At 43.5% G+C, this 14903-nt stretch overlaps 1 protein-coding gene across 9 annotated transcripts in view; it reads left to right on the top strand.

Moving 5' to 3' along the window:
* Positions 1-14903, top strand: part of GULP1 (GULP PTB domain containing engulfment adaptor 1) — a 1880853-nt gene that overhangs the window by 1170561 nt on the left and 695389 nt on the right. For all 9 annotated transcript variants that reach the window (XM_085648825.1, XM_085648833.1, XM_085648826.1 and 6 more), the window contains one exon: positions 11035-11107. In XM_085648825.1, coding sequence (XP_085504951.1) covers positions 11080-11107 — 28 coding nt within the window. In that variant the 5' untranslated portion in view covers positions 11035-11079. The remainder of the gene's footprint in view (positions 1-11034; positions 11108-14903) is intronic.

The following is a 14903-nucleotide window of genomic DNA, read 5'->3' as shown; positions in this document are numbered from 1 at the left end:
GTACTCCTCTGGAGACGCGCTCCTCCTAGACCCTGTCCTACTACTGGCCCCAGAACGTCTCCCTGGGGGCACATTTTAGGACATATCCACATTGAGTATGTCTAGTACTTCCTGGGCGCTCTCCTCCTGAGGTGCATCTGGCGCCTCCTGTCCCTCATCCTCTCTCCCTTCTGGGTGGGCCTCTACCCATGCCCCTATGGCGGTACGGAGTTCCGGTCCTTTGGCCCTCCGCACCCCAGGCACCCCCATCCCTTGCCCGCATTCCCTCAGTTGCCTTACAGTGTACCCCTCGAGGTTGGCTAACCGGAACTCCATCGTGACAGGTAGGGACCTAGATACTAAGGAAGAAAAACTCTAGGATATGGGTGACAGTTGCAAGCTAACCAGGATTTTACACCCTCAGTCTGGACAGTGGAATGTAATCAGTGCAGCAATTACAGTTGCAGAGCTTAAATACAATAGGCGTTTAATTGTGGCGTCCTCCGCCTCACGGGAGGGTGCTGTATGGTCACAGGTCCTAATCCCACCGCTCGCCAGCAATGTAAGACCTGGGGTCACCAAGCCCTAAGGGGGTAACGTGACTCGAGCGGCTGGGCACCCAAAGGCTTATGTGTAAAGCGACCATACAACACACACATCCTCTGAGGCAGGAGACGCACACAATAAGGGATGCCACACAGTAGGATTTATGCAAATGACTCAAGTTTATCTAAGAGTCAGATGTAAAAGCGGTTCATTAGATGGCAATGGCATTACTTGCATACATTAGCATTTGATTCTCCAGCATTTCATGATGGTGCCATAGGCAGTACCTGAATACATCAGCATTATGTTCACCAGCGATTCACTAAGAGGCAATGGCCCCGCCTGTATACCTTAGCATCAGATTCGTGAGTTCTTATGCATAGTTTCAATGGTAATACCTGGCGAACCTTGGGGGAGCGGTAAATACAGCGGTTAATCTTGGCGCAGCGCCCCTCCCACCTCTAGCGTTTCGCTCCGCCGTGGCACCTCGCGCAGCATCTGGTAATGATCAGCACGGTGAAATAGGACTGGGAACCGTAGCGCCACACCTGGGAACTAGTAGCGACTCAGGGCACCCTTCGCGGGCTTACCGCTACTCAGGACACCACTAGCGCTTCAGCTGGAGGTCGCAGCGCTACTCGAACTAATCAGGCGTTAAGCGCTTCTGAGCAGAACTGACGAACACAGCACTACTCGTAATAATCAAGCATTACACACTTTTGAGCAGGGCCTAAGAACATAGCACTACTCGGAATAATCAAGCATTAAACACTGTTGAGCAGGGCCTAAGTACATAGCACTACTCGGAATAATCAAGCATTAAACACTGTTGAACAGGGCCTAAGAACATAGCACTACTCGGAATAATCAGGCGTTAAGCATTTCTGGGCAGACCTTAAGAACACAGTGCTACTCGTAATAAGCAAGCATTAAACACTTTTGAGCAGGGCCTAAGCACATAGCGCTACTCGTAATATTCAGGCATTGCACCCTTCTGAGCAGTTCGTGAACCCTCAGCGCTACCCGTACTTAACAGGCCTCAAGCAGGCGGTCTCCTGATACGCGGCAGTCTCAAGGAAGGGGGGGGGGGGCAATCCCTCGGAGGGGAATCCGAGTCTCCGAAGCAAGGAGGGAATCCCACGGAGGGGATCCCGAGTCTCCGAGTGCGGTGCTGCTCCCGATCGACAGAGGGCGCACCGGGTCCTTCCCAAGTCTCCCGGGGAGCAGGGGGGTGAGTCCCAGGTCTCCGCACGGCCACGCTACCTCCCAGGCCCCGGGGGTTACCTTGAACTCGGCGTCCTAGGAGTCTTCACTGCGGCAGGCGTTCTTCGCCGCCTCGGGCCCCACAGGTAATGCGCTCCGCGACGGGGGACGGTCCACAGCCTCTTACGACCCCGGCAGCGGCGGCGACGGCAGCAACGGGGCCCCGGGCTTCTCCGCGGGCCCTGACTCGCTGAAGGCAACCTCTGGCCTCTGGGCCGCGGCGGTGAGCACGCTTCTGGTCTCCGCGCCGGGGGCCGGGGGGGTTGACAAATTAAGCGCGATGACTACGAGCTCAGCGCTCAACGTGGGACTGACGCAGGGGATCACAGGCCAGGTCAGGGAGCACAGGAGTCACAGCGCTAATACCTGGTTGATCCCCAGCAGTCCAGCAATCAGTCGTACTTGAAGTTTCAGCATTCAGTTCTGGCACGAAGTTTCAGCATTCAGTTCTGGCATGAAGTTTCAGCATTCAGTTCTGGCATGAAGTTTCAGCATTCAGTTCTTTGTGGCGCAGATGTCACTGGCGCCCTTGGGGGGGTCTGTTCCTGGGGGTTAGGGATTGAGTTAGTGACTAGTTCCTTCCTAGTCAAGCTTGGCAGATGGCCCCTGGGTTCTCCTATCACTGGGCTAGATCAGTGGGCTGTACAGGGTCCCTCACTCACTTAAAAGGCAGTACCTAAGTCCTGTCACTTTCAGAGGCATAAGTCCCTGGCTAGGCCCTACCGCCTAAAACTCCTGCGTGGATTTTCCCCAGGTCTGCTTTACTCCCACTGGCCAACTGACTAGAAAAGTTCCCTCCCTCACTTAAGTAGCCCTAGGTCAGGTGACCTCTATCCAAGGCGGCAAAAGTAAAACCACACCTCCCTTCTAGAAGGTTCCAGCACATTGCAGGAGCTTCCCCAGTCTACCTTTGGGACAAAAAAAAGGTGGGCTGGTGTCGCAACATTGTTGTGGGGTTCCAGCCAGCTCCTGGCAGCTAGGGTGCTACTAATACAGACCACTCCGCAGTAGCAGGGGCCTGTGGCAGCCATCTTGGGAGAAGGGAGCACCTGCACCTTAACACTGATTGGCAATGAAAAGGCACCCGGAGACCTAAGTCCAACATAAAAAATGAGGGTGGAAAAAATTAGGCACGATCAAAAATAGATGGGGAGACCACCCTAGGGCTGACAGGTCTAACAAGCTGCATGCCCCTCTCCACTTTATATAAATAATTCATTTCCTGTGGCTGCAGGCGATGGGATCCCCGGGACCATTCAGTGGTTCAGGTAGGGGGCTGCATGGCTCCCTCATCATCATAACATTCTGTGGTGACCCCTGAGGTTTTCCCCTGGGGAATTAAAAACAAAAGGGTGGACCCTTTCTTTTAAATATATTTTAGCTTGTGTCTGCTGAACTACTGCAGCACTGTTAAAACAAAAATCAGTTTTTGGCCCCAAATGGGGGGGGGGGGGGAGGGGCACTCATGGCCTGGGGAGTCAGGGCATACCTACCCCACCCTCTAAATGTTATTTTTAGTTTTTTTAACAAACACGGAGTCCCTAAGTCCCAAAATGCCTACCGAACATCTTTGTTGATATGAGGCAGCAAATTAAAACTAATCTTTTGAACTCCCTGGCACACAGGACTACTGCATCATACATTTTGAACCTTAATTCTCAAAAACTACTAAACGGATTTACACCAAATCACAAAAAGCACACTTTCGGGGTAATGATCTAGCTTTCTGCCTAATTTGGTGTAGTTCCATTCAGCAGTTGTTGTGATAGCACTGTTCGATTTTCCTATGGAAAACTGGCTGGAGAGTATGCATTTTGGAACCCCCGTTTTATCGGCCCCACACTTTCCAGGAAGAAGCTGCATTGGCTTAGCTTTTTTTATGGAACATTTTGTGAAGGTTTGTTAAACAGGGAACACAAAATATGTATTTCCTTTGGAAATCCAGTCCTAACTATAACTAAACAGTGGGTTTATTTTGCAGACAAAAACAAGTTTAAAGTGAAGTCATGACTAGCTTTGGTTCAAACATGTGTCTATTTTTTAAAGACAAAACTCAGAAATTCACTTAAAAAACCTAAACTGTTAAAGTGCCTTTTTTACTACAAATTAAGCTATACAAACACTGTGATTAGCGAATGATGGTACATAACTCGCTCAACAGCCATGAAAATTATAACCCAATGCCAAATGCAATGATCATGACCTTGGTTTGATCTGACAAATACAATTGCTAATATGGCAAATGATCTCACAGACTAAACTGCATTTTGCATTACCCATAACAGTCTGAATAGGTGACTATGAATGTAGCATGTATTGATTTGAGTATGTGCTGTTATTCAATTACATTGTACTTTTAGGTGGTATTTATTGAAATAAATACTGAGAGGTTGCAAGCATTTATGAGAGAAATCCAAGAGTCTGGCATTTCCTGCCAAAATTGCTGTGGAAAAATGGCTGCATCAACACAGACCTTCTCCTTTTCTCACAGCACTCACTTCTACTGAAGGAATTTGTCACTAGAGTCCGAAATGTCTACAAATCCAGGAAACAATACTTATGGACTAAAACTAGGCACAACTCCTCCAATTAGCTATGGGAGAGCATCAGTGTCTATCAGTAATAATTGGAAGGGGATGAGATAGGCCTTAGTGGCTAGAGATGCCGAGTTTGGAACTTGGGGTCCTAGGTTAGAATCCCAGCATCAGCACTTGATTTAACATCCTGTGATTCTGGAAGATCACCTAATATCCCTGTGCCAAAAATAGTTACATGTAATGTAATTGTGAAATTTCCACTTGAAGTAAACAATCTTGATTGTCTGACAATGTCTACATAATGTACAGCACGCCATTGCTCCCTTTCTATTTTTGTTGACACACACAAAGTTGAAGATCCAAGTGGCTGATGGAAACCTTGTGTAAATTGATCTCAGATACCTATTCAGTAATCAGAAAGAGATTTTCTTAAGTGTGAAACAGCCCTCACCAAATATTTCCATCATGCTTCTCCCACCCCAATATCCTAATTTATTAACACATTTTTTGACCATCCCATCCCATCCCACTCTTTGTCTGAACTCCATACCTCAGAGAAGGCACCTCTCGTGATTTTAGTGGCAGTGACATTCCTCCACTTCTCCCATTAATTGACTTCCATATGTCCTCTCCCATCTATAGCCATCCATTATCTCCTATGAACCAGTACACGGAACCTGATTGCATTGCATTCTCTTCCTCTACTTCCCCCATATTTTCCTTTAGTGTCTACTTGTCGCTTTAACACATTATGGGCCTCATGTAGGTAGCATACCAGTTACCACTTCTAAAATACCGAACGTTACCGAATCGGTATTTTAGAAGTGGTAACTCGTATGTAGGTAATGAGTCGGTATTATTTACCGATTCGTTACAATTCGGTAATTACCGAATCGGTATTTACCGATTCGGTAATGAGGCATACCTTCCCATTGATGGGAAGGTATGCCTCATTACCGAATCGGTAAATACCGATTCGGTAATGGTGGAGAAAATGCAAGGGTGGCAGGGTGTCACATTGACACCCTGTTGCACCCCTGATTCGGCCATGTGTGCACATGTGGCACACATACATGCCCTAAGGGCATGTATGTATGCCACATTGCACACTGCTACGCGCTTCAAAATGCATACACACATACATTAACTATTTACCACCAACTATAAGTTGGTGGTAAATACCGACTCCTAAACACACCCACACACTCCCCCTACATATCATTTCTGGAATCGGAATTTACCGATTCGGTAAAACTACCGAATCGGTAAAATTACCACATCGGTAACGTTACCGATTCGGTAATTTTACCGATTCGGTAGTTTTACCGAATCGGTAAATTCCGATTCCAGAAATTGACCCCCTACATACCAATAGCCAAAATACCGGTCGGTAACGGTATAATTACCGAAAATCGGCCGTTACCGACCGGTATTTGGCTACCTACATGAGGCCCTATATCTCTCAAAGGACATCTGTTTTGGCACATTAAGAATCTGACTTCCTGCAGTGCTGCACCACACCCAAATTGCGTTACCAGGCGTAAATAAATACTTTCTGCTCAATTGAACTCCCTGGCACACTCCCTAACACTCATCCCCAATGCTATGACCACTCTAGAAAAGAAAATGTTTTGCTGCTTCTCCTCTACCCACTTCTAAGGGTCACACTTCAAGACCCGGCCACATAGAAATCGAGATGCCCAGACTAACAGATCCACAAAAGCCCTGTGAAAGGTGTGACCTTATTGACATGAAAAATCTCAGTGCCTGAAAAATTAATAAGGACTGGTCCGAGTACTTACTAGTTAGTTTTACCCTTCATTACTCCAACACTCATACACTAGGAGTCAAACCTCGAAACCTAAGATTTGGGTAAGAGACTTAAAATATATTAATATGGCAGTAATGAATACCAAGATTTCATCAAAGGTATGTGCCCCATTATTAAGTTGGATACTGATTACTGTTATTTAGTAATAAGTAATGTTCAGCTTGACTTGCCCCCACCCGCACCAAATTAAAAACAGGTAGCAACAAAACTGGACATTGTTCTCTAATGAACGGCAGAAAAATAAGAAACTTCAAAGGACAACTGAAAGAATATGACATTAAAAAATATTAACATCACACACCTCATACATCCTCACTTGAATCACATACTTACAAATCCTTTTAAATCAGTGGTCAATATGTTAAAAGAAATTGCCCTTAGAAACGGTTAGAAATAGTTAAGAAGCACACGTCTTCCCTTACTATGAATATTATAGATGTGAAGGAAAACTATGAGAGACTATTCTTCTTAGCGGATAAAATAAGGAAAATAGGACTCCCCACTCATCTCCGAAATATCTGATGTACTCAATGATGGCTCAACCTGTAATTTTGCAGGTAAGTTTGATCTTCTGTTCCGCAAATATCACAAGCAAAACTGTACATCATATTTTAAGATCTAAAACTATTGTCACATTTACTGACTCTATCCCTTCCAAGCTGGAGAAAGATATGCTCCCCCTCCCATACCCAACAATTGTAGTTAACTCCACTCTGATCCATAGTGCAGTCATAGACATCTTGAAAACTGTCCAGTTCACTCCTTTTTATTAAAAGGCTCTGAGCAATTTCTGGACAGTACACATGCTCCCTATCTTACCAAATGTCCTTAATTACCTTCAACCAAGCTCGAGACACGTTTGTAGCACAGAAACTGCTTTGCTACCATCAGTGGACAACGTGCTGTACATCCTTGAAATAGGCAGGTCCTGTCTACTCATTCCTCCTGACTTGTTAGCAGAATTTGGCATTGGCACCAAGGCTGTTGAATTTAATGTGTCCCAGAATATCTTAGAATCAAGATTTCAATTCTATACTTTTAGTGTCCTGGGAAAGCCACCATGAATATGTCTAATTTTTTAAAGTAAAGGATTTAAAATGTCAGTGTGAGTGAGGATATTCCTACCTCAAACTTTTAATATTTAGGAAAAAGTTAATCCCTGAAACTTAAATGAAGGAGATTGAAAAATGTGAATATTGCTGTATGTTTGAATACATGGGGAGTGATCATTTCCTACAGCGTTTTCATCAACCAAACCACCCCTTCCTGGGGCAATATTGAATGCATGGAAGCACAGGCCTGGCAAACGTGTGCTCATCTTCAAAAGTAATACATCTAGGTAACAATATTAATTCGGTGGAGGTACTAGAACTTTGAAAGGAAATTGTTGCATATATTCTTGAGAGGAAGGTTGCATTTAACAGTATTTTATCTGTTTATCTTTTTATAAGGAATTGCTATTTGAATGTTCTGGGACAGCTGGGGCAAAAAACATGCAAACGCTGAAAGAACTGGCTAGGAGGGATAGGGTAAATGCTGTAATGCAATTAGGAAATTGAAGGAGTAATTGAAAAATAATGTACCACAGAGATAAATACAAAATGAACTGGCTTCCTAATTAGAACAGCTGAAATGAAGAATTTTTGCAACCATTGCACATCAGGGCGTAATTAAAGTGAAATACAAACAAGATGTTATATAGAGTTCTTCAGATAAATGGGAAGAATTCATCACTTGACGATATCATTGCCAGTTTGACACTACAATGCCTGAGGGTTTTAACGGAGATGGTTGAGGGCCACACTTACCCATTAAATCCGGAATCAACAATCTTGACTCTATAGTCTTTCAAATATTGTGCTCTTAATGGCAATTAACAAAATTAGCATAGTAACTGCAGCCCTGAGGGATATTTAATATTCTCTGTGCACGAGACAGTTGTGCTGAATGCACTTTACATGGTTTACAGTGTTGGTAAAGTGTAACCCTTGACCACAGCTTTTTGGGCTTTAAAGAAGGTAGTAATACACTCCTCTTCTTTTAGCCAATCACAATCTGCTAGGCATAACAGGTCCTAACATCTTGCAGAACTGACCAGCTGCAAGCCTCTATTATACTGCACATTTATTGACTTTGAGATTAAATATGACTCCCTCACTTGATCCCTAGTCTGGACCAAATTAGAATTCCCTGTAATTCTGTAGCTCCTACATACAGGAATGTGGACTGTTGTGCACCTGAAAGTTGAGTGTGCATTATGTGAGAATGTAAAATGGTATAACAGTGTCAAGATGGGGGTGCAACCTTGTTATTTTGCTGTTTCACACATTTATTTTGAAGTGGAATAAAACATTTTTTTTTTTTGTAGTAGTAGTAGTTTTATATAGCTCAAACTTGAACCCAAGGTATCTGGTATCAGAGCGCTTTACATGAGCACCAGTTGCGTTACACAAGGACACATTCATTTTTGTGAGGCACAGAGAGATTAAGTGATTTTCCCAGATGTTGAGCGTCATTGCCGAGACTTGAACCCGGTTCCCCAGATTGTAGATCGAGAGCCCTAGCCCTTAGGCTACATCCTCTCGCCAATTTCCCCAAAATTGAAAGGCTTCCTCACCCTAAGTGGTGAATGCACCATCCTGGCTTGGCTTCATGCAGTATGATCCTATGGGAGGAGTTATTGCTGTGTGAGATGGGTACGCAGCCTCTCAGACATAACTAGAACCTGCAACAGATTGACCTTGGCTCAGAGGAAGAAATCCATCAAATATTCTGTCCTTAGCTCTTTGCATAACAGTGGCTTGGTCCTCTGGTACCTATCATGGGACACAGACCTCTAACAATCGATATTAACACACAATTCCCCCACTGCCCTCGAATGATTTAACAGAGGTTTTCCCATATCCAAGAGCATGTAGATCAATACAACTCCGATGCATTTTGTCGGCTTAAAGAAACACAATACAATGAAATGAGACTATCATGCCCAATATTTTCTTGTAGTGAAAGAAATCAAAGAACTATCCCTTCAGCCTTTCCTGTGGCTCGTACTTCCATAAGCGTCACGTGGTGTATCCGCTCTACTACCCTCTATGTCTGCAGCCCTCTGTCCCTGCCTATGCTTTTCCCTGCTCCTTCTCCCCCCCCCCCCTCATTTCTTACATTAGCATTCTACGATTGCCGCACCCGCTGAATATTTTATATTCTGAAAGCTTTGCATTTCAAAATGTTTAACAAATGACTGACTCGAATGTCGAGCTTTGCAATCAACGAATCAGTCCTCGTGCCCTCTGCTTCACATCTTGCAGTTTGCGTGTGGGAATGATGGCTCCTCTTGGAGTAAATACCGCAGAGTAATCATGTTTTACCTGTTAATTCATGGTTGATATAAATATAGTCACTGCTCTCCTTCCTCTTCAGCAATGTTTTCCTTCGATCCAAAATATCACTCAGTAGGCATAATTAAATTTTTTTTAAATGGTGACCACATTAGTATGCATTTTATTTGGGGTGCATAGGTGGAGTAAGAAATGTAAAATATTTCATATGTTCCACCATCCTGTTCAATATTAAAATAAGACACCTGAGTCACCCTCTTTATGTCATTTTTAGCCTGAGGTGATCACTTATTGAACTACCATTGTCCTCTGTTTTGATACTAGTTGATCATGACTCGGCGTTTAGCGAGAGATGTAGGTGCGCAAGTCAACAGTAGACAAACCTGCATTTGGAGAGTATGGAAATCAAAGTCTAAACCAGAGTGGGTGTCAGGCCAGATCAATTTTCCAGGTTCCTTTACTGAAACAGCCACGGTGTACTTGCATACAAAGTGGAAAGCAATACCAGGCTCCAGCTACTGGGTCCCACTCGAAACTGTGCTCAAGTTTGAGGGGAGGCCCCCTTACTGCTCCGGGTTCAAAGTGGAACAAGGACAAGGTACTGGATGGACACTGAAGTGACTTACAAAGCATTATGAGGTTTCTCCATGGGCGTCAACTGATCAAAATGCCAACGGTAGTGGAAGTGACATCACATACACTTTAACCAGAATGACATCACAGGATGTGACCTCATATGATCTTTGACCTTGATTTTCTCTAGGAAGGCATGTCACATGATCCTTACTTCATACTTACACTTCCTTACACCCATTCTTATTCATTCATTCTCACTCACTCATTTGCTTTCGCTCCTAATATCACTCATACTCACTCATGCTTACTGACACTGAGGCCCAGGTTTACTAATGCTTGGCACTGTATTCGCACCAGTATGTTGACAGCAAAGTCCAGCTCCAGCTAAGTGTGCTCCATTTTTCATTACACTGTTAGTGAATAATAATATTCATATATTATTCACTGTTAGTGCAATGAAAAATAGGCAGAAATTATGGAATGCAGGACGGCTCCTGTGTTTTTGGCACTAATATTGCCACCTCCGAGGCCAGGGGTCACAAAGGCACTGCCAGGCGTTGCAAGGAGCAAGACCAGTGTCACTGCTGCAACCCCTGGTGTCCCTTAAATGACGTCCATGGTTTCTTTCCCATAAATCGGGGGGCTCTACTCAAGGGCAGTAGTATCTGCCTTCTGTATCCTTTCCAGCATGTTTGTGAAGCTCGCTGCCAGAGCTTACAATGAGGTATGAGTGGTAGGGTGCTCAGTGTGCGTGTATTGTAATTTATACGTATGTTGTGTGGATTGGACAAATATGAAGGAATCTTTTATTTGAAAGGACAATGTAAGGTATTTTATTCAATACATGCTGTCACTAAATGAGAACCATTTTGTGCTTAGCGGGCATCGAATGTCATTTGCCAAAAGAAACCTACATCTCTTGAAGTAGCATTTTAATGTGGAATTTGCACCATTTGCCTTCCAGGCCACTCTGCATGAAGGCTGAAGATCCGAATACCTGATCTCCAACATGAATCGTGCTTTTAGCAGAAAGAAAGGTAAGCAGGGCCTGCGCGCGCCGATTCCACAATCAATTCTGTATGTCCTTATGGGGATCAAATGTTTGTGTAAAGTTCTGGCTTGTTGAGCCACGCCATGCCAATTAGTCAGGCTCTGTAGTGCACGTTGCTAAACTTAGTAGTGGTCATGAAAGTCACGCAAAATATATTGATTTAACAAGTATTTTGTGCTGTTAGACAAGAGTGATTGGCCTGTGGGGAAAACACTGCTGTTCCCTTGATTGCTTTCTGAAGACAGCTTTTGAAGTGGAATGATACATCCCAGCCACTGAGCTAAAAAAATGTCGATATTTTCAATTGAATTTGAAATCTCGGTTTGTAAAAAAGATATGCCCGTGGCGGAAGTGTCATGTTTTAACAAGCATTGGCATGGCCAATAGGTCTCGCCTTTGGGACTTTTTAAGTGTTTACCTAGCGCTATTGGCTTTGCCGATGTGTTAATGTTATGTTGTAGAATAGTGTGGCTGCTGTCTAACCTGTTGAAAAGTTATAATAAAACATTGTTATAAGCATTTCTGTTTCCTTATATATATAACCAAGACGCCATTCTCTACTACTAAATCTAAAAATGTATTCTATTGTTTTGTGTTTGTAATGCTGGCAACCTATTCCTGCCTGTTGTAATGCTCATTTGTTATATATTTATTTTTTGGTGGGGGGGGGGGGTATAAATAATGGGAAGGTAGATGTTAGGAAATAGTATTTGAATTATTAAACTAGTAGGAGATGGGTAGTAGGGAAGAATGACGAGATGTTATATTTCGTGGTCAGACTGAATTTTTGGTAATGGGGCATATTAGAAGCTGTGTGGATAGAGGGTGGAATCAGTACATATAAATACGCATTGAGGTTAAAGATAGAGAATGAATCTGTGAGGTAAAGAGGGTGTGTGAAGGGGCGAAAAAATAAATATATGAAAAAGAGTGAGTTACTATGAGAGGACAGCAATATAATAGAAAGAATAATACCTAGAGGAAGGAATAATGGTGACAGAGAAAGAGAAAGAAAAGAGAGCTAGAGTAAGAAATTGTGTGTGTTTGTGGTTAAGAGAGAGCTAGCGGAGATAAAAATATATTAAAAAAAGAGAGTTAGAGGAAGTGAGAGAGAGAATGTGTATTAATTCATCATTTTGTCATTTTTACACGTTAACACTGTCTGGGAATGGATTTCACTTAATTAGTACCGAATTGGCATCAAAATACAGCAATAAGCAACTGAAAGACGACCAGTCAACCTTTGCAGAGGGCCTTCCAGTGCACAGTAACACGTGTCGGCATATTTTAGTAACTTTTGATCACTTTCAGGTAGAAACAATTTTTTTGTTAAATTCTGCAGATGTGCAGCAGATGATGGATTATGGGTCACATACGGCTAATCCATAATTATGAGAAAAATGCAGCAGAAGTCTATAGTTCCAGTGCCCTTGTTATAACTGGGACACGTCTGCTGCAACTTCCATTTGGGAAGCTGCACTCTAGTGTGGCTTGTACTTCACTTGAACAAGCAGATCTTTATCTTGAACTGTAATTCTGATTTTATGTTCTAAACTGTATTAAAATGTATCAGAAATACGCTTTCATTACTTGGTTACAGTCCTTCAGCTGAGGCGTGGTTGAAAGTGTTCAGCACCAGCACTGAAGTCTCAATGGCAGCACTTATGAGAGTCTAATTCAAAGTGAGGCACACCAACATGGTGTTTAATCATTCAATAATAATATCTTCTGCCCAAGCCTTTCTTATAGCTTTGGGGGCCTGAAATAGTCTGCATTGTCACACTTGTAGCTGTGTGTTAGTAGTTGTGTTGGTATTTGTATTGGCTGTGCTGGCAGCGGCAAAGGGTGGTGCAAGCTTCAGTGGCCTTCTAAAAAGGGCCTTGGCACTTACTGTTTTTAAGAAATTAAGCACTGCTTGGCTCTGTGCAGGGTCTCTAGACTCCCACTTTCTGCCTGCTATCCTGATCTCCAAAGTTTCCCAGATGCTTCTCTGAGCAGCTTAACCACTTCAGGGCTTTCCTCTTTTCATTTTGGGATTTGTAGTCTCGATTTTATAATAGGAGAATCAGGACTACTGGTTCCAAAATCAAAGAAAACACCAGATGAGCTATTCACACGTGTAACTGGGGGAACTTGAGCCCTCCAGCCACATTGTCATTAGTGAGGACAGTGAGGAATGGAGAAAGAGGCAGTAATGCCCTGATTACTCAGCAGTAATCATCATTTGTGAGGACCATGATGAGGGAGGGTCAAACCCAGTGTAATTGGGATTGCCAGAGGACTCCTTGGGACAGAACTTTCCCAGTTCCGGCCTTTCTGTTCCTTGATCACCATTTTCACTTGTGTAGGTCCAAGGAAGCTACAACCCTTAGAATGCAGACATTTGATAAATGAAACCTGGGGCTCGGAACAATGTAACTGGGAGAAACACAGTGTTTTGGTAACTCTATAAATCCACCTTTGTGTTTCGTCGCTACTTTTGATCAAAAACACGAAAAAATGCCAATTCCCAGGAAGCACTTTGGTACTTACTTTGTGTGTAAAAACAAAGACTTAACGTTTCTCCAATTTGTCGGAACCACTTCAAACGAAGATATGTTAATGGGATGAGTGCTGTCTCTGATGAGTGGAAAGCTTAACTGCTCAGTGATTGTGAACTCTACACACCTTTCATTACACAAGAATAAGTCAATAAGAGGCTGCAAACCAATTTGGAGAAGTTTACCAAATGTGAATAAAAATTGGGATGGTACAGATTATTTAAAAGTAAAATGATTTAAAAGCAGCCAACAATACGTCTCAACAATTTAAACACTCACCGCTGACAACTGTTGTGACCCACTGGGGAGGTACACAAATTATGACATGCCGCTCATTCTGCCAAAGGCCGATAAATTGAGCACAGTTAAATTTACACCTGTTTGGAGTGTTTAGAAAAGGTAAAACTGCAATACAACGCGCTATGTGAACTAGGTTATACATTTACTCAGTTTCTGTTTGCCGGATATGCATCCTCTCTCTCTGGCTTGGAACCCCGCTGGAAGGCGAGTTGGAGGCTTGTGCTTTACTAACCCAGAATCCGATCCTACGTTTTCGTTAGGTGACAGAGCCAGGGCTGTGCTTGTCTATCACAGACGGGGCTGCAGAACAGACTCTCACGAACACTTAAAACCAAGCAGTAGCGTGGCCCGTTTTTTGTGTAAAACTAGATGACAACACCCAGCGATCTAAAAATCCAGCAAAATCTTCAGAAACTGTTTATTCTGATACATTCTGAACACCTCCCCCACTTAAGGTCAGAAGCTCAAGCATTAATCACAACCATCCCCCCAAAAAGGTGTTCTAAACCGCGGCAGACACAGATTACAAAAAACAAACGTAAATGCTCAGTGACGTATATAATAACATGGTACAGGTCAGGTGGCTCAATTCCTTAGAAAGCACCAAGTACTGGTAAATTGACCTCCAAACCCAGCTCAGGTCGAGCCAGGGGTAACGACGGGCAGAGCGGGGCCTCTTTGACCTGAGTTGTTACCAGGCGAGGTGAGGTCCTGTCCTCGTATAAGACGGGTATCGTCTGGATCCCGTCAATACTGAGGATTTGATATTGGCAAGCAAGGTTGCATTGATTCCAACCTCATTTTCTTTTCATTTTGTCTATTCACTGTTGAGTCACTTTCTTTTTAATGCAGTAGCAATAACAATTGTAGACAGGTCCTGAAGAAAGCCAGGGACTACCAGTCCTGAAGGCTGAAACATGTCGACATCTTTGACAAGCAGTT

This window comes from Triturus cristatus, chromosome 3_2 (assembly GCF_964204655.1).
Source record: "Triturus cristatus chromosome 3_2, aTriCri1.1, whole genome shotgun sequence".
NCBI classification, from domain to species: domain Eukaryota; kingdom Metazoa; phylum Chordata; class Amphibia; order Caudata; family Salamandridae; genus Triturus; species Triturus cristatus.
Note: the sequence above shows the minus strand (reverse complement) of the source record. Positions and strands in the feature narration are given on the sequence as shown.